At 45.2% G+C, this 24,577-nt stretch overlaps 1 protein-coding gene across 4 annotated transcripts in view; it reads right to left on the reverse strand.

Moving 5' to 3' along the window:
* Nucleotides 1-296: 296 nt before the first annotated feature.
* LOC139250167 (probable E3 ubiquitin-protein ligase HERC4) overlaps nucleotides 297-24,577 on the reverse strand; it is a 56,786-nt gene continuing 32,505 nt past the window's right edge. For 2 of the 4 annotated variants that reach the window (XM_070872692.1, XM_070872690.1), the window contains 10 exons: nucleotides 23,987-24,061; nucleotides 20,378-20,467; nucleotides 18,486-18,602; nucleotides 14,246-14,380; nucleotides 13,291-13,457; nucleotides 11,694-11,760; nucleotides 9,042-9,127; nucleotides 6,169-6,352; nucleotides 4,618-4,717; nucleotides 297-1,999 (listed from right to left, as the gene is read on the reverse strand). In XM_070872692.1, coding sequence (XP_070728793.1) covers nucleotides 1,779-1,999; nucleotides 4,618-4,717; nucleotides 6,169-6,352; nucleotides 9,042-9,127; nucleotides 11,694-11,760; nucleotides 13,291-13,457; nucleotides 14,246-14,380; nucleotides 18,486-18,602; nucleotides 20,378-20,467; nucleotides 23,987-24,061 — 1,242 coding nt within the window. In that variant the 3' untranslated portion in view covers nucleotides 297-1,778. The remainder of the gene's footprint in view (nucleotides 2,000-4,617; nucleotides 4,718-6,168; nucleotides 6,353-9,041; nucleotides 9,128-11,693; nucleotides 11,761-13,290; nucleotides 13,458-14,245; nucleotides 14,381-18,485; nucleotides 18,603-20,377; nucleotides 20,468-23,986; nucleotides 24,062-24,577) is intronic. The other 2 variants (XM_070872691.1, XM_070872695.1) reach the window with 2 other exon arrangements.

Raw genomic sequence — 24,577 nt, forward strand, 5'->3', positions numbered from 1 at the left:
CCCAAACTTTCTAACCGAAGCGCAAACTATTCCCAGCCGCTAACTCTCCCGTTCCACCGCCGTTATCATCCCGAAAACAGGAAAGCGTAAAATCCAGCCCTTAGTCCGCTTGTGTCTGGGAATTTATTTTTAAAAACAAACGGGGGGGGGGGCGATAGCAGTAAAATTAGCAACAGATTGAGGCAACAGTCGTGTGGTAAGGGAGTGTTAACTCCCAAACTTCCACTCCCAAACCCAGACAGTGACTGTGAACATTCTTAACCCTCAATAACTTATCTCTGGCACAACGAGGAATGTAAAAATCAATAAAGCATTTATTTTCAGTAATTGTAATAAATTTATGAACAGCAATAAATTTATGAACAGCCATTTACACATGAAACTAATTTACATTTCACAAAGTGCATTAAAGGCGCAGTTTTCGACGTTTTGACACAACACTGCTAAGATTGAGGTCACCGATCCTAATGAATTTACAGCAACAGGTAGAATAAACTTGCAGAATGGGCATTTCATTGGCAAATGAACGTCAACACAGATCTGGGTGCGGTTTTACATTTTGGTAAGAAAAATAAGGAGGTGACTTGTTACTTGGAAAATAAGAATCTAAATGAGGAATCTCAAGGGATTTGGGAGTATAAATACCCAAATCACTAAAAGTAGTGACGCAGGTTAATAAGGCCATAAAAAAGCAAACCAAGCACTAGGGTTTATTTCTAGAGGGATAGAATTGAAAAGCTGTGCTAAACCTTGGTTTGACCACACTTGGGAGTACTATGTACAATTCTGGTCGCCATATTATAAAAAGGATATAGAGGCACTGGAGGGGGTGCAGAGAAGATTTACAAGGATGACACCAGAAATATGAGGGTTTACATATCAGGAAAGGATGAATAAGCTGGGTCTCTTTTCTTTTGCAAAGAGATGACTGAGGGGTGATCTAACAGAGGTCTTTAACATTATGAAAGGTTTTGATAGAGTGGATACAGAGAGAGTGTTTCTACTTGTGGGGAAGAGCATAACTAGAGGCCACCAATATAAGATAGTCACCAAGAAATCCAATAGGGAATTCAGGAGAAACTTCTTTACCCAGAGAGTGGTGAGAATATGGAACTCGCTACCACAGGGAGTGGTTGAGGCGAACAGTAAAGATGCATTTAAGGGGAGGCTAGACAAGCATATAGGGGAGAAGGGAATAGAGGGTTATACTGAGAGTTAGATGAGGAAAGACGGGAGGAGGCTCGAGTGGAGCATAAACGCTGGCAAGGATTAGTCGAGCCGAATGGTCTGTTTCTATGCTGTATATCCGACGTAGTTCTATGTAATATGACATCACATTGATCCGATCTTCCAATCTTGGTATAGTTTCCAGTAACAGCAAACCTGTCCTTACATTTTCTCTGAAGAGATGAAATATTTGCTCCAGATATTGCAATAAATGTCATCACGGCCTTTTCTATTTTTAAATGAGGCCAAGGTTAAAAAATTGTTATTCCAATAATAATCACAACACCCCTTCTCATTCTGTACCTCCCAAATGCATATAATATTCCCCATATCCTTTGTACTGATTCCATTGATTTAGTGCATTTCAGTACAGCAAGGTGCAATACATTATTGGTTTCATTGGAGGGGCATTATCACAGTGCCACACCGCATGATCACTCGATGGTTCCTGTGCTATAATGAAACACATGTTCTGATGCAACTTGATTCGGATCTTCTCAGTCAATCACCAACATTTCTTAGATGAAATAAACAATTGGTAGCTGCAAATATTAAGGTGGCTGTGCATTGAATTCCTCACTGAACTCAATTGCATGAAGTAATTTCTCTCTCAATATGTCAATGCTGCTATAGTTGGGGAGGTCCAGAGTCTTGGTGCAGGTATAGGCACGAGGATATGAGTAATCTGGCTCATCATGCCTGCTGTTAAAAATCGTAATCCTGAAACTCCCAATCCCTCCTGCTGACATTCTCTCACTTCCTGAGAGAAAGGCTGAGAATGGGAAAAGAACAGACAGTGAACTAACCGTCGCATTCGGAGCTACGCAGACCCATTTTATTTATAGAACATTTTTTTTTCTCTTGACGCCCAAATCTGTCCTTGCTACTTGTCCCTGAAAAATGATAGCTGGTGCCCTCTATGTAGCCCCGTGTCAGCATTAAAAAACAACGTCACAATCTTTAGTGGCCTGTCTGGGGCCCCCATAGTGGGGTCCACTTGTATCCTTTGGGCGAATGTCATTACGCTTAAACACATGCCTATTAAAGAAAGACTTGGATTTATATAGCGTCTTTCACGACCACTGGACGTCTCAAAGTGCTTTACAGCCAGTGAAGTACTTTTGGAGTGCAGTCACTGTTGTAATGTGGGAAACGCGGCAGCCAATTTGCGCACAGCAAGCTCCCACAAAAAGCAATGTGACCTGATAATCTGTTTTTTTGTTATGTTGATTGAGGGATAAATATTGGCCAGGATACTAGGGATAACGCCCCCCCCCCCCCCCGGCTCTTCTTCGAAATAGTGCCATGGGATCTTTTTAAGTCCACCTGAGAGAGCAGACGGAGCCTCGGTTTAACGTCTCATCCGAAAGACGGCATCTCCGACAGTGCAGCACTCCCTCAGTACTGCACTGGAGTGTCAGACTAGATTTGGCTGAGGAAGCAGGAGCTGCCAGTGTAGGGCGTCTCTGCCCTCGCCGATGCTTCTCCTGAAGTGCCACCGGGCATCAATCGCAAGGCCCCGCGCAGGCTGCTTACCAGCCGCTGCCACTGGAAGAGATACCGCATGGCAAATTTCAAGGGTCCGCGCGTGGAAAAACAAAATTAGAGGGAATCACTGGCCTTCGCTCCTGCAACTTTGGTCTTGTTCGCAGTGGATGGACTTGAAACTACTACACAAGGCCAAGACAGTGACTCAGTGAGTAGCACCCTCGCCTCGGAGGCAGAAGATTGTGGGATCAAGTCCCACTCCAGAGACTTGGGCACACAAAATCTAGGTCGACACACTGAGGGAGCGCTGCACTGTCGGAGGTGCCGTCTTTCGCATGAGCCGTTAAACCGAGGCCCCGTCTGCTCTCTCAGGTGGATGTAAAAGATCTCATGGCACTATTTCGAAAAAGAGTAGGCGAGTTATCTCCTGGCCAATATTTATCCCTCAATCAACATCACTAAAGACAGGTAGTCTGGTCATTATCACATTGCTGTTTGTGGGAGCTTGTTGAGCGCAAATTAGCAGCCGCATTTCCAACATTACAACAGTGACTGCACTTCAAAAATTACTTCAGTGTCTGTAAAGCACTTTGGGACGTCCGGTGGTCGTGAAAGGTGCTAGATAAATGCAAGTTTTATTTAAAGCAAGTTCAGGGCCCAGGTGTCTAACATAACCAGTCCATTTGGCTGCGGAATCTGTAAAACTAAATTCGATCATCCAAAGCACCAGCAAAAATGGCAGGGTACCATTTAAAACAAATGGAATTTCACTTATTCAGTCACTAAATCAATAGCCACGATATGATCCCCTTAAAGGTACAAACACCTTTATCACGATGCAACAGAGTATCCTTTCATCATTATCATAGGCAGTCCCTTGAAACGAGGATGACTGCTTTGACACCAAAAAGGATGAGTTCACAGGTGTTTCAATGAAGGACCTAATATTCCAGGTCCCGAACTACATGTTGAAGGGTGGAAGATGCCTGTGCGTGGATTTTTTCAACGTGTGGTGGCCGTTGCACACCAGCCACCACACGGGCTTGACGGAGCTAGGTCTTGGTCCAGTGGCAAGGTTTAACCAGGACGACTGGAGACCTGCTCTGCTGCACGGACCTAGTGCGCACACATATCGCAGTGTGGGCTGGGCCCGTGCTGCCCCTGGGCCCTCGCCTCTTCTGGACCCCGAACTCACGCCTCTCCTGGGCCCCAATCACATCCCTCTACATTCTTTCGGCGCTCCTTCGCTTCGACCTCGCTGCTCCTGCTGTACCTGCCCACGCTCCAATCACCAAGTATCCTTGGCGAGTATCCTCTAACCTCCTCTAACCCATCATGAGCAACGGCATGGGAGATCTTCTAGCAATTATTAGCAATGATCAATACAGTCAATATCACCTCAGGATGGAGGACCAGTTATGAGGAGGGACCAGAGAAGCTGGGAGTGTTCTCCTTAGAGCAGAGAAAGTTAAGGGAAGAGTTAATGGATGTGTTGAAAATTATGAGGGATTTTGATAAGAGTAGATTGGGAGAAACCATTTTCACTGGCGGGAGAAATGATAATCAGTCGACACTGATCTAAGATCATTGGCAAAAGAATCGCAGTGAGTTGTTACGATCTGGAAAGCACTTTAAAAAGGGAGTTGAATATATCCTTGAAAAAGAAAAACATTGCGCAGGGCTGTGGGGAAAGATCAAGGGGAGTGTGACTAATTGGACAGCTCTACAAAAAAGCCAGCAAGATGGGCCGAATGGCCTCCTTCTGCACTGCAAGATCTTAAGATCTATCCACCTTGGACGGCTACATTATTAATCCTAACAAAAGCACCTCCGCCTGGATAATGGGCCGTGTTAAGATGCACACTTCTGTTATGTTCAATCAAACGCAATAAGCATATTTACCAAGAAACAGCCTTTTCTTCTCCTCTGGTAGGTTTCCAAAGGTTTCCCAAAAGTTCCTGACTGTTCTGTCAGCTTGATTATATCCACTGTATACTGTATTCTGTAGAGATAAAACATGGACTGATGGAGATTGGCTTGTATTCCCCCATTGAGTTTAGATGGTTGAGGGGTGATCTAACTGAGATGTTTAAAATGACAATGAGGTTCATATTGTCCTCTGTTAAGGGGATCCCTAATAAGAGAGCACAAGTTTAAATTAGAGCTGGGCTGTTAAGGAGTGAAATCAGGAGGCACACAAATCGTACTGGGAATCTGGATCCCCCTGACCCCGCCTGCCCCCAACCCCCAAAGACTGGGTGCTGGGTCAATTGAAATTTTCAAAACTGAAGTTTTCAAGACTGAAATCAACAGATTTTTGTTAGGTAAGGGTATCATTGTTGTATTGTGGGAAATGCAGCAGCGAATTTGGGCACAGCAAGCTCCCACAAACAGCAATGTGATTATGACCGGATAATGTTTTTTTGTTATGTTGATTGGGGGATAAATATTGGCTAGCAACAGACAAACATTTCTCCTTCCACATTCAAAGGCCGATGATATTCAGATCCTGAGGAATCAAGTGGCTCTGTCAGATCTTGACGTGATGTTTAGTTTCAGATTCCTGTCTGAAAATCCTCCCTTTCTAATACCTGACAGGCTGACTCAGGATCCAACCGGGTCATCCTCGATACGAGGGACTGCCTATAATAATACTATTGGCCAGGACACCGGGGAGAAATCACCTGCTCTTCTTCGAAATAGTGCCATGGGATCTTTTACATCCACCCGAGAGAGCAGATGGGGCCTCGGTTTAACGTCTCATCCGAAAGACGGCACCTCCGACAGTGCGGCACTCCCTCAGCCCTGCACTGGGAGTGTCAGCCTGGATTTTTTTGTGCTCAAGTCCCTGGAGTGGGTATTTGAACCCTCAACCTTCTGAATCAGAGGCGAGAGTGCTACCCACTGAGCCACAGTTGACACTATCTAATTAAATGTTGGAGCAGGCTTGAGGAGTTGAGTGACATGTTCATAGAAACATAGAAAATAGGTGCAGGAGCAGGCCATTCGGCCCTTCGAGCCTGCACCACCATTCAATATGACCATGGCTGATCATGCAACTTCAGTACCCCACTCCCACCTTCTCTCCTTATACCCCCTGATCCCTTTAGCCGTAAGGGCCACATCTAACTCCCTTTTGAATATATCCAACGAACTGGACTCCACAACTTTCTGTGGTAGAGAATTCCACAGGTTCACAATTCTCTGAGCGAAAAAGTTTCTCCTCATCTCGGTCCTAAATGGCTTACCCCTTATCCGCCCGATTGTACTTTCAATTGAAGTGTGACGATCAAAACTATCTCCAGGGATTTTGATGACAATTGGATGTGGTTTTGTGTTTATAGACTATCGTTTAATGTGCCCCGACACTATATTTGCTCCCTTTGCACCCAGGTCAGACACTGTCCAGAATATTGAACAGTAAATGAGCAAGGCCAGGACACAACACCATACCTGTTCCAGCAGTTCCCACTCGTAATTGATGTTTCCATGGATAACGGCCATCAGTTCCTCCGGTAGGAAAACGTCTATAACTGGCAGTGAAAAGCTGCTTCTGAAACCTTCCGAAAAGGCTTTGAATTGTTTCTCCACAGATATGTTAAGCTTATAATCCACATAAGCATCAACAAACTGTATTCTATTTGAAAATAAATCAAGATTTAGAAAATGCTTAATTTACACATTAAAAAAAGACCTGCATTTATATTGCGCCGTTCACGACCACCGGATGTCCCAATGCGCTTTACAGCCAATTAAGTACTTTCCGAGCATAGTCACTGTTGTAATGTGGGAAACGCTGCAGTCAATTTGCGCACAGCAAGCTCCCACAAACAGCAATGTGATAATGACTAGATAAACTGTTTTTGTTATGTTGATTGAGGGATGAATATTGGCCCCTGGACACCAGGGATAGCTCCCCTGCTCTTCTTCGAAATAGTGCCGCGGGATCTTTTACATCCACTTAAGGGCAGACAGGGCCTGGGTTTAACGTCGCGAAAGGCGCTATATAAATGCAAGCCTTTCTTAAAAGGGAATTGTTGTACTTCCTTTCTTCGTGTCATGAGCCTGGAAGGTAACGGTGCAGGTTAGGACTGTTGACGAGGAGTCTGCCCCACCGGCTCCAGGAACTGGGTAAATTGCAGGCGATCTGCCCGTCAAACAGCTGCCGGGCGGGGCTCCTGACAGCTGAGCAGACACTGAACATAGGTCCTCCGATCCAAACGGACCGGGCAGGTCCCAGGTCAATCCTTGATGTGTGCTGAGGTAGTTAGCCTCAGCCAGGGAGCTAAGACGAGCGAATCAGAGTGTCCGCTTGCCCCCTCCCTCCCCCCGCCCACCCTCATCATATCTAGCCATTCTTCCTGGTCAGGAGTTGAGTCAGGCTAACCACTGTAATGTGTGCTCCTGTGAGTATGCTCACAGGTTGGTAGAGCTGTTGACAACAAAATAGTTGTAGAGCTGTTGATGTTCCATTATTTGAAGGGACTGCCCCTCAAATTCTGGCTGCGCTTCAGTCCCACACTCCTGATCTTTGGGCACCCTGTGCGGAGGGGAGCAGGCAGGTCGGAAGGCCACCTCGTAGGACTGCTCCTGGGCCTGGCAACGCTAGCCATTAACCGGTCCAGGCAGCGGGCGGTCGAGGAGGTCGTTCAGCCCGACTGCCTGCCTCTCTTCCGCGGTTACATCCGAGCCAGGGTGCCCCTTGAGATGGAGCATGAGGTGTCCACCGGTATGCTCATGGCGTTCCGCGAGAGGTGGGCGCTGGAGGGACTGGAGTGCATCATCACCCCCGCCAACCAAATTTTAATTTGATGTTTTTTGTCTAAAATTTAATTTGTTTAATGTGCTGGTTTTAGTGCCCCCCCCCCCCCCCAATCACTTTTAGCCAGGGGGCACTTGTATAATTTTTGTGTTGGTGCCCACAAAAAACCCCGCAAAAAAACAAAGGGGCACCTGAAAAGCTTTTGGAATGTGCCCCCCCTTTAATCAGGGGGAAATTATTTATTGTCTTACAACAAAATAGTTGTAGAGCTGTTGAATCATCACCCCCAGCAACCAAATTTTAGTCTGATCGTTAAAGTTTAAAATTTAATTTGTCGGTTTTAGTGCCCTCCTCATTAACAAGGGGGCACTTGATTTATAGATTCACAAAAATAATTGTGGAGCTGTTCCAGGCACTTGATTTAAAGTTTCTACGGAAACTAGTTGTAGAGCTGTTGAGTTGGGAGTGGCTTAGCCAGTCACGTGATGTTCACAAGACTCAATAAAACCCCAGTCAGTTGGGTTCGGGGGATCCACGATGGGGCAGGTGGTCGTGAGCCTGGTGGATGAACTGGTAATGTGTAGTGTGATTAAACGTTTGCTAATAAACCAACTAGTTCTTAATAGCAATGTGTTGCTATCAATTCTTAGGCAAAGACCCCATGAAGCAAATACATTACAACAACCTGTTCACATTAAATGGTCTTCATTTCAGACAAGGTTCACTAGGTTGATTCCGGGGATGAGGGGGTTGACTTATGAGGAAAGGTTGAGTAGGTTGGGCCTCTACTCATTGGAATTCAGAAGAATGAGAGGTGATCCTATCGAAACGTATTAAGATTATGAGAGGGCTTGACAAGGTGGATGCAGAGGGGATGTTTCCACTGATGGGGGAGACTAGAACTAGAGGGCATGATCTTAGAATAAGGGGCCGCCTATTTAAAACAGAGATGAGGAGAAATTTCTTCTCTTAGAGGGATGTAAAACTGTGTAATTCACTGCCTCAGAGAGCTGTGGAAGCTGAGACATTGAATAATTTAAGACAGAAATCGACAGTTTCTTAAATGATAAGGGGATAAGGGGTTATGGGGAGTGGGGAAGTGGAGCTGAGTCCATGATCAGATCAGCCATGATCTTATTGAATGGCGGTGCAGGCTCGAGGGGCCGTATGGCCTACTCCTGCTCCGATTTCTTATGTTCTTATTACAGAAACAACACAGGGCGCCATCTGCTGGATGCAAAAGCAGTGGACGAGGAAGATGAAGAATGACATGGCAAGTAAATGCAGAGACTGCCGACATTCATCAAATCTTACCACAGAACACAAGGCATGTCCTGCAGGAGAAAAGAGGGCGACGGAGAAGGGGTATAATTGCATCCAATGTGCATTACTGAATTATGTAAGTACCCTCAATTAACCCACAACTCTGGCCTCAATACATGATGCTGTTTTCTAGACACCTGTATTTGATTGAACATTACTGTAAATGTAGCTCCGGTCAAAGAGCAAAATTAATTCAGCAAAATATCTGAATGAACAGTTCACATTAATGAAGAACATTTACCTGTTATACTTTTGAACTGGTGTTATGGTGCCACCAGGAATGAGTTCCTGTATAACTTCCTGCCCATCAGCTGTTTTCTCGCGTATCTGCAAAAAGAAACCCACATGAGATGTAGTGACTTTTTCTCCTGCTTTTGTCTGCAGTTCTCAACAATATTCTGCAATAAGTTCAAACATCATCATGCTTGCCTTTTCTTCCGATTACCCAACTCACATGAATTCATTTAGACTCGTTATGCACTGTATTTTTCTCCCGGGTGGGTTTGCCCATGGGGTTGGGAGAACAGGGGTAGTCCTGTTGTCCCGACCTCACCATGACCCCACCCTGGGCCGAGCAACATTTTGGATGTAGGGCAGGAACTCTGCTGTCCAAGAGGGCCACCTCGCTTCTATGAAGTGCTGCAATGGAGCGGGACACTCCGCGGGAGGAAGCACCAATAAAAGGGGCAGAAGAGACCCAAAGAATGTTCGTTGTTTTTTTTTAAGGCGGCTCACCATAAACTGAGACCTCTAAGAAGAGGGAAATTAAGAGGTCACTCCTCTCCTCTACTCTCCCAAGTGGGTAGTGTTTTTTAAAATTTATTTGTTCACAGGATGTGGACATCGCCAGCGAGGCTGGCATTTATTGTCCATCTCTATTTGCCCTTGAGCCACACACAACTGAGCAGCTAGGCCATTTCAGAGGGCAGTTAAGAGTCAACCACATTGCTGTGAGTCTGGAGTCACATGTAGGCCAGACAGGGTAAGGACAGCAGATTTCCTTCCCCTGAAGGACGTTAGTGAACCAGATGTTTTTTTTTACGACAATCATATTATGGTCATCATTACTGATACTTGCTTTTTATTCCAGTTTTATTTATTCACTGAATTGAAATTCCCCAGCTGCCGTGGTGGGATTTAAACTTGTTTCTCTGGATTACTAGTCCAGTCACGTTACCACTATGCTACCATGCCCAATGGGGTGTGGGTTTGCATCCAAAAGTGTAATACAACCAGCGTAATCAGTTAACCTCTTCTTATAACCTCAGGTGGACATAAAAGACCCCACCGCATTGTTCGAAGAAGAGCAGGGGAGTTATCTCCAGTGTCCTGGCCAATATTTATCCCTCAATCAACATAACAAAAAAGAATTTGATTATCTGGCCATGTATCGCTTTGCTTTAAAACAAATTGAGTAGAAATTGGTCATCGTTGTGCCGTAACAGAAAACCGGGGCAAAAACTGACCAATTTCGCTGGGCTATGTTCTGTGCCCCAAGGATGCCTGATAAACGATCCACCCGATATTGGGTTGGGCTGCTGATTAGGACATGCGAGATGCCGAAAGCCTGTTTAAGGCCACCGCGGGAGAAATTGGGCTGCCCGGAGCGAAGCAGGCGTTGGGCACCGAGAAAGGTAAGTTTACTTTTTTAAAAATTCATGGAGAGATGGCTGCAATCGCACCCTCCTCCACCAGGCCCCGGCACATGCCACAGGGCCACTGCCGGCAAGGCTTGTGGGGCAAAATGCGTTTCCCGGGATGGGCGAGCTGCGTGTGGAGGCACGACAGGTGTTTACAGCTCTCCAAGCGGACGAGGTCCAATCTCGACCCTCTCAATTTGGAGTACGCATTGCTTCCCATCATCCCCTGTGCTCACTGAGCTACATTGGCTCCCGGTTATGCAACACCTCCATTTCAAAATTCTCATCCTTGTTTACAAATCCCTCCATGGCCTCAACCCTCCCTATCTCTGTAATCTCCTCTAGCCCACAACCCTCCCGAGATATCTACGCTCCTCTAATTCTGCCCCCTTGAGCATCCCTGATTGTAATCGCTCAACCATTGGTGGTCGTGCCTTCTGTTGCCTGGGCCCCAAGCTCTGGAACTCCCTCCCTAAACCTCTCTGCCTCTCGTTCCTCCTTTAAGACACTCTTTAAAACATACCTGTTCGACCAAGCTTTTGGTCACCTGCCATAATTTCTTCTTATGTGGTTCAGTGTGAAATGTATTTGTTTTGTCTTATAATACTCCTGTGTAGCGCCTCGGGACGTTTCACTACGTTAAAGGTGCTATATAAATACAAGTTGTTGTTGTTGTTGCTTGCACGGTGCTAATTGAAGCACTGACCACACTCGATCAGCTTCGCTGGGTAGGCCACATGGTTCGCATGCCAGATACGAGACCCCTAAGCAAATGCGCCAAAGATGGGCAGCAGAAACTTAACAAGGACGCCCTCAAAGCCTCCCTGGTAAAGTGCGACATCACCACTGACACCTGGGAGACCCTGGCCAAAGACCGCCCGAGGTGGAGAAAGTGCACCCGGGAGGGCGTTGAGACTCGAGTCTCAATGCCGAGAGTGTGAAGAGGTCAAGCGCAGGCAGCGGAAGGAGTGTGCGGCAAACCAGTCCCACCCAACCCTTCCCTCAACGACTATCTATCCCACCTATGACAGAGTCTGTAGCTCTCGTATTGGACTGTTCCACCACCAAATGACTCACTTCAGGAGTGGAAGCAAGTCTTCCTCGATTCCGAGGGACTGCCTATGATGATGATGCTAATTCTGAATGGCCTACTCCGGTTCCTCTGTGCTCTCTGGTCTTTTCGGTGTACTTCAATTTGTTAACAGTTTGAAAGTAGCAAGTAGATTAGTGATATATTACAAGAGTAAACCTACTGTAAAATCCAGATCGAGTATGTCTTCAATGTCACTGTACTCGTAATCAAGGACATACTGGAGTGTTCTGAATGAACAAGAAAAGATGCAGAAATTGAAAGCGAGTTAGTATGATTTGTCATTATGTTGCCAGTTTCAAAGCAAGATTTGTATAAGACCATGCGATTTACATCGATCAGGAAGTGCTCAGTGAACTGGGCTGCAAATGTTATATACTAATACTACAGATGCTGGAAATCTGAAATAAAGAAACAGAAAATGCTGGAAATACTCAGCAGGTCAGGCAGCGTCTGTGGAGAGAGAAACAGAGTTAACGATTCAGGTCGACGACCTTTCGGCAGAACTGTGATGGGACCGCCAGAGAGAGCTGGTGGTCAGAGCTGTCCCGGAGCGCTGATGGAAGGAATGATTGAGAAAGATAAGTGAAATCGATATTTTGTTGTGTTTTCTTTGGCAATTCACCTTTATTTCGGGGGAGTACTTTATTGGGAATGTTTTTTGTGTTTTTTGTTCTGGGTTTTTTTGCAGGGAGGCTGTTGAGGTGCCCCGAGACCGGCTCTTTAGCTCTGGATTTTCAGTTGCTCACCGGCCCAGAACCATAAGAGAGGTGTGGAAGTGCTCCGCCTCACACTCAGGGCCCAGCAACCCAATTTTTTGGCTGTGTCGCGAACCATTTTCCAGTGCAAAATTTACCACCCCACCGCCATTAGCGCCTTAATAAGCCACCAACCGAAAATCCAGCCCTTTATATTTTAAGTTGTCATTTTTATGGCTAATTTATCATGACTCATTGTAATAACTTGAAAATATAGGATCGGTCTTATTTTCCACAGGACATTGAGCCAAGGATGAGAGGTACATTTTACAAAAAGGGGGCCGATATTAAAGGTTAGGTCATTCGATGGGTTAAAGAGTGAACAGATGTTTGGAACCATGCCACCAAGCTCATGGTCTATAGGGGTGTAGTAATACCCTCCCTCAGAGACATGGACCATATACAGTAGACACCTCAAGTCACTGGAGAAATACCACCAACGATGTCTCTGCAAGATCCTACAAATCCTCTGGGAGGACAGACGCACCAATGTTAGTGTCCTTGACCAGGCCAACATCCCCAGCATTGAAGCACTGACCACACTTGATCAGCTCCGCTGGGCAGGCCACACTGTTCGCATGCCAGACACGAGACTCCCAAAGCAAGCGCTCTACTCGGAACTCCTACACGGCAAACGAGCCAAAGGTGGGCAGAGGAAATGTTACAAGGAAATCCTTAAAGCCTCCCTGAGAAAAGTTCAACATCCCCACCGACATCTGGGAGTTCCTGGCCAAAGACCGCCCTAAGTGGAGGAAGTGCATCCGGGAGGGTGCCGAGCACCTTGAGTCTCATCACCAAGCGCAGACAGTGGAAAGAGCATGCGACAAATCAGACTCCCCACCCACCCCTTCCCTCAACGACTATCTGTCCCACCTGTGACAGGGACTGTGGTTCTCATATTGGACTGTTCAGCCACCTAAGGACTCATGTTAAGAGTGGAAGCAAGTCTTCCTCGATTCCGAGGGACTGCCTATGATGATGAGATGTTTGGATTTCACTCACTTTCCTTCTGTTGGTGAGAGTTCCTTCAGATCCTCCAATGTTGGCTGCACATGAAGCAGCTTTTTGTACAAAGCCAGTGGGAAGCGAAAGTTGCAAACAAAACCATGAGATACAGCAAGTCCGCAGAGAATTCCCACAATGTGAAATACATCATCCCTTTCCGGTTCCTGTGTGAATTTAAAAAAGAATTAACTTGTAAAATCCTTCCTCGCAAAGTCTTCACAATACTTTGTAGCGCCAGAATCCAGGCTCCAGCCGGGACCACAAGAGTAATTTTCCGACTGTGTGATCCCGGAAGGGAGCCTTAAAAGTCATCAGAGCTCACTGAAAATCTGGGCATGTGCCCTGTGATATGACCTCTCTGCAAGTGAGTCTCCCTACAGGGAGCACGAAGTTGGATAAATACCCTGGATAATGCAACTGCATGCTGCCCTTGATTCCAGAACAAGCCAGTTTTATTGACTAATTTTTTACCATGCATTGTTTTGTTGTTTGTACATAACACCAATTTGTCTTGGACCCTCAGCAGTAGGCCTTCATAAGCAGGTTTACAAGATTATGGAACGGCAGTGTGTAGAATATATTCTTCATTCATGGGATGTGGGCATCGCTGGAAAGACCGGCATTTACTGCCCATCCCTAGTTGCCGCGAAAAGGCTAAGAGCGGATGCCTATGGCATCGGGACTTCTTTCAACCATCAAATGTGGCAAATTGCTCGGGCACCGATAGGAAACTATATGCACGGGTTACCAACAGGAAGAATGATTGGTGCAGCAGCCCTTTAATGAGTGTTTTTAAAGAGATAATAACTTCAAAGCATCAGGGCATTGGTCCCCATACTGCGACTTGGTTTCACTTTTCCTGGATATTAGAAGGCCGAAAAAATACTGCTGGTATGCTTTTTGCAATTTTTGAAGGCCATCTTAATGGGCCAGTCAGCATAGTAAATCTTACCCAGTTGGGAAACCAAAGCAAGTCAGAGTCAGAGTGCTGAAATATCCTTTTGTTGTTATGCAGTTCCCTGCTAAAGAGAGTGAAGAATTCCTGCGATACCCCATGACCGAAACATTGTTCATTTGTAAATCGGACCTGAAATGATAACAAGAAGAATAAATATATGGGCTAGAAATTGGCCTCCTTTGTGCCTCCCGTTATTGTTTCCGGGGGGGTGATAACAGGGTGCTAACTACTGATCGACCGGGCACGGCAAAATAAACGACTCCCGCTAAATTGACCTAAAGTGTTCATAAGGGTTTTGACACGTCTGGGAGTGAGGCAGGATGAAAGCTGGGGAATGTTGCAGAGGTGTAAGTATGTAGTCCGAGAACAGATGGTGTCATATTTGACCCTGAAACGAGCTTTGAACCATATGAATAAGATCGCCTATTTCCATCTCTGCAACATCGTCCGTCTCTGCCCCGCCTCAGCTCATCTGTTGCTGAAACCCACATCCATGCCTTTGTTACCTCTAGGCTTGACTATTCCAACACACTCCTGGCTGGCCACCCACATTCTACCCTACGTAAACTAGAGGTGATCCAAAACTCGGCTGCCCGTGTTCTAACTGGCACCAAGTCCCGCTCACCCATCCACCCCTGTGCTCGCTGACCTACATTGGCTTCCGGTTAAGCAACGCCTCGCTTTCAAAATTTTCATCCTTGTTTTCAAATCCCTTCATGGCCTTGCCCCTCCCTATCTCTGTAATCTCCTCCAGCCCCACAACCCCCCGAGATTTCTACGCTCCTCTAATTCTGCCCTCCTGAACATCCCTGATTACAAGTGCTCAATCCTAAGCTCTGGAACATCTGCCTAAATCTCTCCGCCTCTCTTCCCTCCTTCAAGACACTCCTTAAAACCTACCTCTTTGACCAAGCTTTTGGACACCTGCGCTAATTTCTACTTATTCGGCTCGGTTTCAAATTGTTTTTGCTCATAATACTCCTTGGAACATTTCACTACGTTAAAAGTGGTATATAAATACAATTTGTTGTTGTTGCCTAACCCCTCTTCCCTTCCCCTATCATGGCCATAGTGGTAGATCAAAGGCTGTGGTTTTTTTTCCAACTATAAATCCTGGTGTCCACATTTATAATGGAAACTGCCTATGTAAACCTGTCATGCTGTAATGACACCCACTTGCCAGTGGTGGTGCTGCAGCACTTCTGTTTTGTATCTCCCAGTTCCTCAGCCTCTCCTGAAGAAATACTCGTATGCTCAAACCAACGTTAATTTGTTTCCCAAATTACTAGCTAACTATAATTAAGATCAAATCAAAATACTGTATAAAAAAATGAGTTTAAAGCCGGGACTAAATTTGTGCATGCTGGCATAATTATCTAACCTTATTTCACCTCAGGATCATACTTGGTTTAGACAACACCATGGAAGATCAATTAGTAACATATTAGAAATCACCCTCTCCGCCTGCACTTCCGGTCTACAAAAACTTACATAAGAACATGGTGATTTTAATCTTCATATTGATTGGACAAATCAAATTGGCCAAGGTAGCCTTGAGAAAGAGTTCATAGTGTGTATCTGGGATGGTTTCCTTGAACAGTACGTTGTGGAACCAACCAGGGAGCAAGCTATCTTGGATCTGGTACTGTGTAATGAGATAGGATTAATAAATGATCTCACAGCAAAGGATTCTCGAGGAAAGAGTGATCATAGCATGGTTGAATTTCAAATTCAGTTGGAGAATGAGAAAGTCGGGTCTCAAACTAGTGTCCTAATCTTAAATAAAGGCGATTACAAAGATATGAAGGCAGAGTTGGCTAAAGTGGACTGGGAAAATAGATTAAAGCGTAAGACGGTTATAAGCAGTGGCAGACATTTAAGGAGATATTTCATAACTCTCAACAAAAATATATTCCAGTGAGAAGACTTTAAGAGAAGGGATAACCATCCATGGCTAACTAAGGAAGTAAAGGATGGTATCAAATTGAAAACAACGGCATATAATGTTGCCAGGATTAGTGGGAGGCCAGAGGATTAGGACATTTTTAAAAACTAGCAAAGGATGACTAAAATAATAGAGATGAATTATGAGAGTAAACTAGCAAGAAATATAAAAGCAGATAGTAAGCGCCGAAAGCGTGCAGAAAACAAGCGCCGTCAGCGGAAAGAGCGTGTGGCAAACCAGTCCCACCCACCCCTTCCCTCAACGATTATCTGTCCCACCTGTGACAGAGTCTGTGGTTCTTGTATTGGACTGTTCAGCCACCTAAGAACTCATTTTAAGAGTGGACGCAAGACTTCCTCGATTACGAGGGACTGCCTATGATGATGGTATAAAAAGAGAGTAGCTAAAGTAAACATTGGTCCCTTAGAGGATGAGATTGGGGAATTAATAATGGGGAACAGGGAAATGGCAGAGACTTTAAACAAATATTTTGTATCGGTCTTCACAGTAGAAGACATTAAAAACATCCCAATAATAGATAATCAAGGGTCTATAGGGAAGGGGGAACTTAAAAAATCATTATCACTAAAGAAAAAGTACTCAGTAAAATAATGGGACTAAAGGTGGACAAGTCCCCTGGACCTGATGGCTTGCATCCTAGAGTCTTAAAAGAAATGCTGCAGAGATAGTGGATGCATTGGTTGTAATCTACCAAAATTCCCTGGACTCTGGAAAGGTCCCAGCGGATTGGAAAACTGTAAATGTAATGCCCCTATTTAAAAAAGGAGTGGGACAGGAAGCAGGAAACTATAGACCAGTTAGCCTAATATCTGTGGTTGGGAAAATGTTGGAGTCCATTATTAAAGAAGCAGTAGCAGGACATTTGGAAAAGCAAAATTCAGTCAGGCAGAGTCAGCATGGATTTATGAAGGGGAAGTCATGTTTGACAAATTTGCTGAAGTTCTTTGAGGATGTAAAGAACAGGGTGGATAAAGGGGAACCAGTGGAGGTGGTGTATTTGGACTTCCAGAAGGCATTTGACAAGGTGCCACATAAAAGGTTACTGCTCAAGATAAAAGTTCACGGGGTTGGGGGTAATATATTAGCATGGATAGAGGATTGGTTAACTAACAGAGAACAGTCGGGATAAATGGTTAATTCTCGGGTTGGCAACCAGTAACCAGTGGGGTGCCGCAGGGATCAGTGCTGGGACCTCAACTATTTACAATCTATTTTAACGACTTGGAAGAAGGGACTGGGTGTAATGCAACCAGTTTGCTAACGATACAAAGGTGGGAGGAAAAGCAATGTGTGAGGACACAAAAAATCTGCAAAAGGACATAGACAGGCTAAGTGAGTGGGCAAAAATTTAGCAGATGGAGTATAATGTCGGAAAGTGTGAAGTCATGCACTTTGGCAGAAAAAAAATCAAAGAGCAAGTTATTATTTAAATGGAGAAAGATTGCAAAGTGTCCCAGTACAGCGGGACCTGGGGGTACTTGTGCATGAAACACAAAAGGATAGTATGCAGATACATCAAGTGATCAGGAATGCCAATGGTATCCTGGCCTTTATTGCAAAGGGGATGGAATATAAAAGCAGGGAAGTCTTGCTTGATGAGTGAGGCCACACCTGGAATACTGTGTACAGTTTTGGTTTCCATATTTTCGAAAGGATATACTTGCTTTGGAGGCAGTTCAGAGAAGGTTCACTCGGTTGATTCCGGCAATGAGGGGCTTGACTTATGAGGAAAGGTTGAGTAGGTTGGGCCTCTACTCATTGGAATTCAGAAGAAATGTATAAGATTATGAGGGGGCTCGACAAGATGGATGCAGAGAGTCTGTTTCCACTGGTGGGGGAGACTAGAACTAGAGGGCATGATCTTAGAATAAGGGGCCGCCCATTTAAAACTGAGATGAGGAGAAATTTCTTCTCTCAGAAGGTTGGAAAACTGTGGAATTCGCTGCCTCAGAGAGCTGTGGAAACTGGGACATTTAATAAATTTAAGACCGAAATAGATAGTTTCTTAAATGATAAGGGAATAAGGGGTTATGGAGAGCGGGCGGGGAAGTGGAGCTGAGTCCATGATCAGATCAGCCATGATCCTATTGAATGGTGGAGCAGGCTTGAAAGGCTGTATGGACTACTCCTGTTCCTATTTCTTACGTTCTTATGTAGTATGTAAAAACTATTTTCACGTGCTTGTGGCTAGTCGATGATTGGATTCAAAAAAATATTTTGCAAGTGAAAAAAATTCTAACCATTCATCGGTTTGAATCAGTTCTGTACCTGAAGTGCAGCGTAAGGAACAGCTGGCAGGATGGATCTTAAGCATTGCAGCGTGTCCTGAAGAATCTCTCCTCTTGAAACCTGCATCTGTAGTACTGATTGGAAAATATAGCCCTGCTGAAATAAATTTTTTCATGTGTAAGAAAACGTTTTGGTTTGCAAATGTAGACAGAAAGTGAGAGACAGAGAGAATCAGCAAGATTGCTGTGTATCTGTCAATAAAATATATTACAACCTTCCGCTCCCCGGCCTACGCCGATGGTGCTCGCAGGCAGGGGGCCTGACCCAGCAGTCTACGCGGCCCTCGGCCTGCGAGCACCATTGGAGCAGGCCGGGGAGCGGAAGGAGCAGCGTGGTGTACCACTCCAGGGAGCAGCACGTGCTGGAGCAGGAGAGCAACGGCAGCGAAAAAGACGACTGGATTTGATGTCATCAAGATCCAGGTCGCTGATTGGAGCGTGGGCAGATACAGCAGGAGCGGTGAGATCGGAGCGAAGGAGCGGCGAGAGTTCGTAGAAGGATCTGATTGGGGCCAGGGGAGGCGTGAATTCGGGGCCCAGAAGAGGCAAGGGCCCAGGGGCAGCAAGGGCCAGCTACTGTGATATGTGCGCGCACTAGGTCCGTGCAGGAGAGCTGGTCTCCAGTCTTCTTGGTTAACCCTTGCCACTGGACCAAGACCGAGCTCTGTCAAGCCCGCGTGGTGGCTGGTGTGCAACGGCCACTTTGCAGATAAATGACCACCATATGTTTTACTGGTGTTGCTTAGCAATAACGCATTGTCCAGGACACCAGGAGAATGACCCAACTCTTCTTCGAATAGTGCCATGGGTTCTTTAATGTCCACCTGAGAAGGCGGGTTGGTAGGCACCCAAGACACCCACATACTAGCATGGCAGCCCCCTTGTGCCCTCCCACTAACCGCGCATGCTCTGACGGGATCAGTGTTGGTGGGCATCTCCCGGGATTGTAGCTGATACAAACGCAGGGCCAATGCCATTGAACTGCGTGCGCTTCTCACTTACAATCTGCAATGTAACTTAAACCGCTTGAAGCACTATCATGTTGTAGCATGCCTCGCTCCACACACTATACACAGGTAATCTCATATTACATAAGAGCACAAAAATTAGGAGCAGGCCATTTGGCCCCTCAAGCCTGCTCCGCCATGCAACAGGATCATGGCTGATCTTCTACCTCAACTCCACCTTCCCACACTATCCCCATAGCCCTTAATTTCCTTAGTTCCCAAAACTTTATCGGCCTCTGCCTTGAATATACTCAATGACTGAGCATCTACAACTCTCTGGGGTAGAGAATTCCAAAGATTCACCATCCTCCGAGTGAAGAAATTTCTCCTCATCTCAGACCTAAATGGCCGACCCCATATTCTGAGACTGTGACCCCGTGTTCTAGATTCCCCAGCCAGGGGAAACATTTTCCCAGCATTAACCCTGTCAAGCCCCTTAAAAATGTTATATGTTTCAATTAGGTCACCTCCAATTCTTCTAAACTCGAGGGAATATAGACCTAGTCTCCTCAATCTCTCCTCATAGGGCAATCCTCCCATCCCAGGAACCAGTCTGGTGAACCTTCGTTGCACTCCCTCTAAGGCAAATTATGCCTTTTCCTTAGGTAAGGACACCAGAACTGAACACAGTACTCCAGGTGTGGCCTCGCCAACTCTGATATTCTAATCCCCTTGTAACAGAAGCTAACATACCATTTGCTTTCCTAATTGCTTGCTCTACCTGCATGTTAACTTTCTGTGATTCACGCACAAGGACACCCAGGTCCCTCTGAATGCAAACATTTCCCAGTCTCTCGCCATTCAAAAAATATTCTGCTTTTTGTTTTTCAGAATACACTTTTACAAATCAAAATGCAATACATACATTTTGGATTATCATGGTTTCCATAGTCAATACTTCAAGCTTTGTTTCCATATCAAAGATGCAAGGATACGGAATTAACTGCTTTTGTAACTGTGGAAGAAAAATATACGTAATAGAATCTAGTATATTAATCAAAATGAGCTAGGTGTGATTTATGTATATTTCTACAAAATAATGAATGGTTCACATTTGACATATTTCCCATCCCCCCCCACCCCCCATTAAGCCTTCCTTTTGATGTTGTCTTACTGCACCAGTTCATCGCTTATCTACGAATGCAGGACAAAGTGAGTCTCAGGTCTTGGCATGCCATACATTTGCACTGCTTTCTGAAGAGCTGATAAATGGTTAGCAATTCCTCCACAGGAAAATCTACAGGCAAAAAGAGGGGGTAAGCTGCAGAACCGTTCGGTTCGTGCAACAGCCCACATTTTTGCCGAACACCCAAAATTCCTCACTGATGCGCAGAGATACATCAGCGATGCTGTGAGTGATTGCACGCGAGTTTGTTTAAAAGGCTAAAGGGGACCTTGTGTTAAATTCGTCAGTCTTGCCTTTCTTTGGCACAGAGGAGGCTGAGGGGAGACCTGATTGAGGTGTATAAAATTATGAGGGGCCTGGATAGAGTGGATAGGACGGACCTATATCCCTTGGCAAAGGGGTCAACAACCAGGGGGCATAGATTTAAAGTAATTGGTAGGTTTAATGGGGATTTGAGGGGAAATTTCTTCACCCAGAGGGCGGTGGGGGTCCGGAACTCACTGCCTGAAAGGGTGGTAAAGGCAGAAACCTTCACCACATTTAAAAAGTACTTGGATGTGCACTTAAAGAGCCGTAACCTACAAGGCTACGGACCGAGAGCTGGAAGGTGGGATTAGGCTGGATAGCTCTTTGTCGACCGGCACGGACATGATGGGCCGAAATGGCCTCCTTCTGTGCGTAAATTTCTATGATTCTTCCCAAAAGCAATGTGGTAAATGGTGTCTGTTGTGCAAACAGCAAAATGCAGAAAGAAAACAGAAACAAATAGAGCGAGTGGAACATTGGGAGAATGGGCAATAAAAGTTGGGAAAACTCGGATGGGTCAACGCTCCAGATGTCAGGATGGACGTGGTCTTGAAACTTGGTCTCCCACCGAAACTCCGGCCTAGTACCAAGGGCATGGCTGGAATTGACCAACTTGATGCAGGATAGTCCATAAGTTGGAGTTCCCATTATTATGAATGAGAAACAACTCCCAAAACACACATAACCAATAATAAAAGATAGAAAAAATACACAACATATTTTTATTTAATTTAAAGTTATTTATGTATTTAAAAAAAAAATATATTTTTCTGATTTAAAAAAAAAAATTAATTATGGTTTAAAATAAACTTACCGTAGTGGGGAGGGTTTTTAACAATAAAATGTGTTTTTAAAATTTTATTTACAATGTTTTTGTGTGTTTTAAAACTCTTATGCCTGTAACAGTAGACTATGCACCTGCTTTTGTCAGGTGCAAGAGTTTTGAGGACATTTGCTGGGCAAGATATGCGTAAATACCGCAATCTTGCCCTTGCAAATGTCCTCGCTCCTGAGATACGGAAGATCTAAGATCGGAAAAGCCAGTTTTCAGCGCATTGTACGCGAAAAGCCGGCTTTTGTGATACACACTCCGTATGGACCCGGGGAGGCCGGGGATTTCAAGGCCAATAAATCCAGTATCCTTGCTTGAATTAGCTCTGTTGCTCAACGAGCTCTTTAGTTCCTGTGACATCTGCTTGAAGTCAAAGATATCTTTCTATTATAGAAGTATTGGAGATGGAATGAAGACTAAGAGGATGTAGTATTGGAGGTTTTCAATGGGGAACGTTTTAAACCACAGAGTTTATATTACTAATAATCAGCCTACAAGTTTCCTTCACAGCCTCCTCAGAGGGACGAGGCTCAGTTCCATAATCCTCAGCCTCCTCAGAGGGACGAGGCTCAGTTCCATAATCCTCAGCCTCCTCAGAGGGACGAGGCTCAGTTCCATAATCCTCAGCCTCCTCAGAGGGACGAGGCTCAGTTCCATAATCCTCAGCCTCCTCAGGATCCAGGCCTATCTCTTCCAGGAATTCAATTTCCATTCCCTTTTGAATACGAAGTTGTGTAGGGCATGGCAAGGAACCTCACCGTGACAGACCTGTTCGGGAGCATCCTGTAGTGCTCTGAGTGAACTCTCAAGGCACTGAAACTTTCCCATCAGAACCCCAATAGTCCTCTCGACAATCACTCTGGTTGGTGAATGCGCCTCATTGGACCAATGTTCAACAGGTGAGGCTGGAGCTCCAGCAACAACAACAACTTGCACTTATATGGCGCCTTTAACGTAGTGAAACATCGTAAGATGTCACCAGCAATTTCAACATTCAGGGAGTGGACTGACTTTCTAGTCGGGAAATTCAGTGGTTCTACAGTTGGAGCCTAGAGTGTAACTTGGGTGTTGCCTAATGGCTCCTGAACTTCGGGGGAAACCAGGAACAGTGCAGAACTGAACGATTCTACTCCCTTCGAGTCAACCCAAGGTGCATAAATTCCCCAGCTCTCCTATTGGTGACCTGGTGGGTGCAAGGAAACTTCTCTGTTTCATGGAATAGGGGGAAAATAACAAAAGAAAATGGCCCCAAAATTGTAGTAACATTTTTCTAACGAAAATACCTGGTGGTTCCGGAGGAACTTGCGCTCCGAGGCCTAGATGCGTAGCCCAGCGAACAGGCCCACGTATTCCAAGAGCGTATGTGCAGCCTGGGATTACGTTGGGCCGGACTACCAATCACAATGTAGTATTCTCATTCATAGTAATGGGAGCTCTGAGCTCCCGTTACTATCAATGAGAATACTCCTAACAGCAAATAAAACACAAACATAAATTAAAAAAACACTTCACTTTTTAAATTAATAAAAATTGCGTTAAGTTAAATGTTTTAGAGAAAAATTTATTTTTGAGAATTTTATTTTAAAATGTTTTAATAATGTTCAAAATAAACATACCTTCATAGACAGGGTTCTTAATATAAAAATAAGTAATAACATTAATTTTTCTACGTGTTAAAACTCTTATGCTGGTAAAAGTAGGCTAAACGCCGATAAGAGTTTGAAGGACATTCACTAGGCAAGAGTTGGGCAAATAGCAAAATTTCTGCGCGCAAAAGTCCTTCTCCCGCGGATGCGCGCGATCTGTCAAAACAGACGGTTCTCGGTGCATGCGCAACGCGTGCCGAGAACTGGCATTTGCGAGGCCTCTTCGGGTGCGTGCGCACTTCACACGCACCCAGAGAGGCCGCAATTTTTGGGCCATTGACTATCATTCACAAAAGGTCGCGACTGCTGCCAACGGACCGGAAGCGGACTGTGCATGCGCACTGCCCGTTTGTCACGGGAGCGGGTTTGTTTAATTTTAAAAAATCAAATGCCGGGTGGGGGTAGGGGAGAGCGGGTGGTGAGGAAATATGCCAGTCAAAAAGGCTCTGTGGGAAAAAAAGCTTACGATTCCAGATGAATGCGCAGTGTGCTTATGCGCAACCTCCAGTCGTTGGCAGGAGTCACGCCGTTCACAAAAACAAACACGCAACACAGGTAACATACCATTCGAAGTCCTACGAAATATGCCTGAAGCTGCCAAAACTCTGGCATTATCGGTAAGGGAATTCCCGCCATTAGCTGTGAAAAAAAACAAAGTCAACATCACAGATCTTATTTGCTACCAGGTGACCAGGCCTTATTTACATTCCCATAAACGTATCTCCTTCCCTGAATGGCATGTATTGCCTCGGTGAAGTAATCCATTGGGAACCCTATCTTGGAACTGGACAATCCTGAGAGCATAATTCAGGAATCGGTAGAGGCTGGGCATGAACGAGTGGTTAATGTGGTTGGAGTCCAGGGCTCCTGCTCTTGTGTTACCAGTTCCCAAAATTAATTTCTAACTCCATTCTTTAGATTCTTAGTCATATCAATGTGAGTTTGATTTTACAGCAGACAGAGGGGGCAAAATAGCCCCTTTTTATAGCCCCTTAGCACCCTTGCCCCCCTCCTATTTCTCATCTACATGTTGTCCCTTGGTGACATCATCCGGAAACACAGCGTCAGTTTCCACATGTATGCTGATGAATATTGGGAAGACCAATGCCATTGTTTTCAGTCCCCGCCACAAACTCTGTTCCCTGGACAATGACT

This window comes from Pristiophorus japonicus, chromosome 2 (genome assembly GCF_044704955.1).
Source record: "Pristiophorus japonicus isolate sPriJap1 chromosome 2, sPriJap1.hap1, whole genome shotgun sequence".
NCBI lineage: Eukaryota > Metazoa > Chordata > Chondrichthyes > Pristiophoridae > Pristiophorus > Pristiophorus japonicus.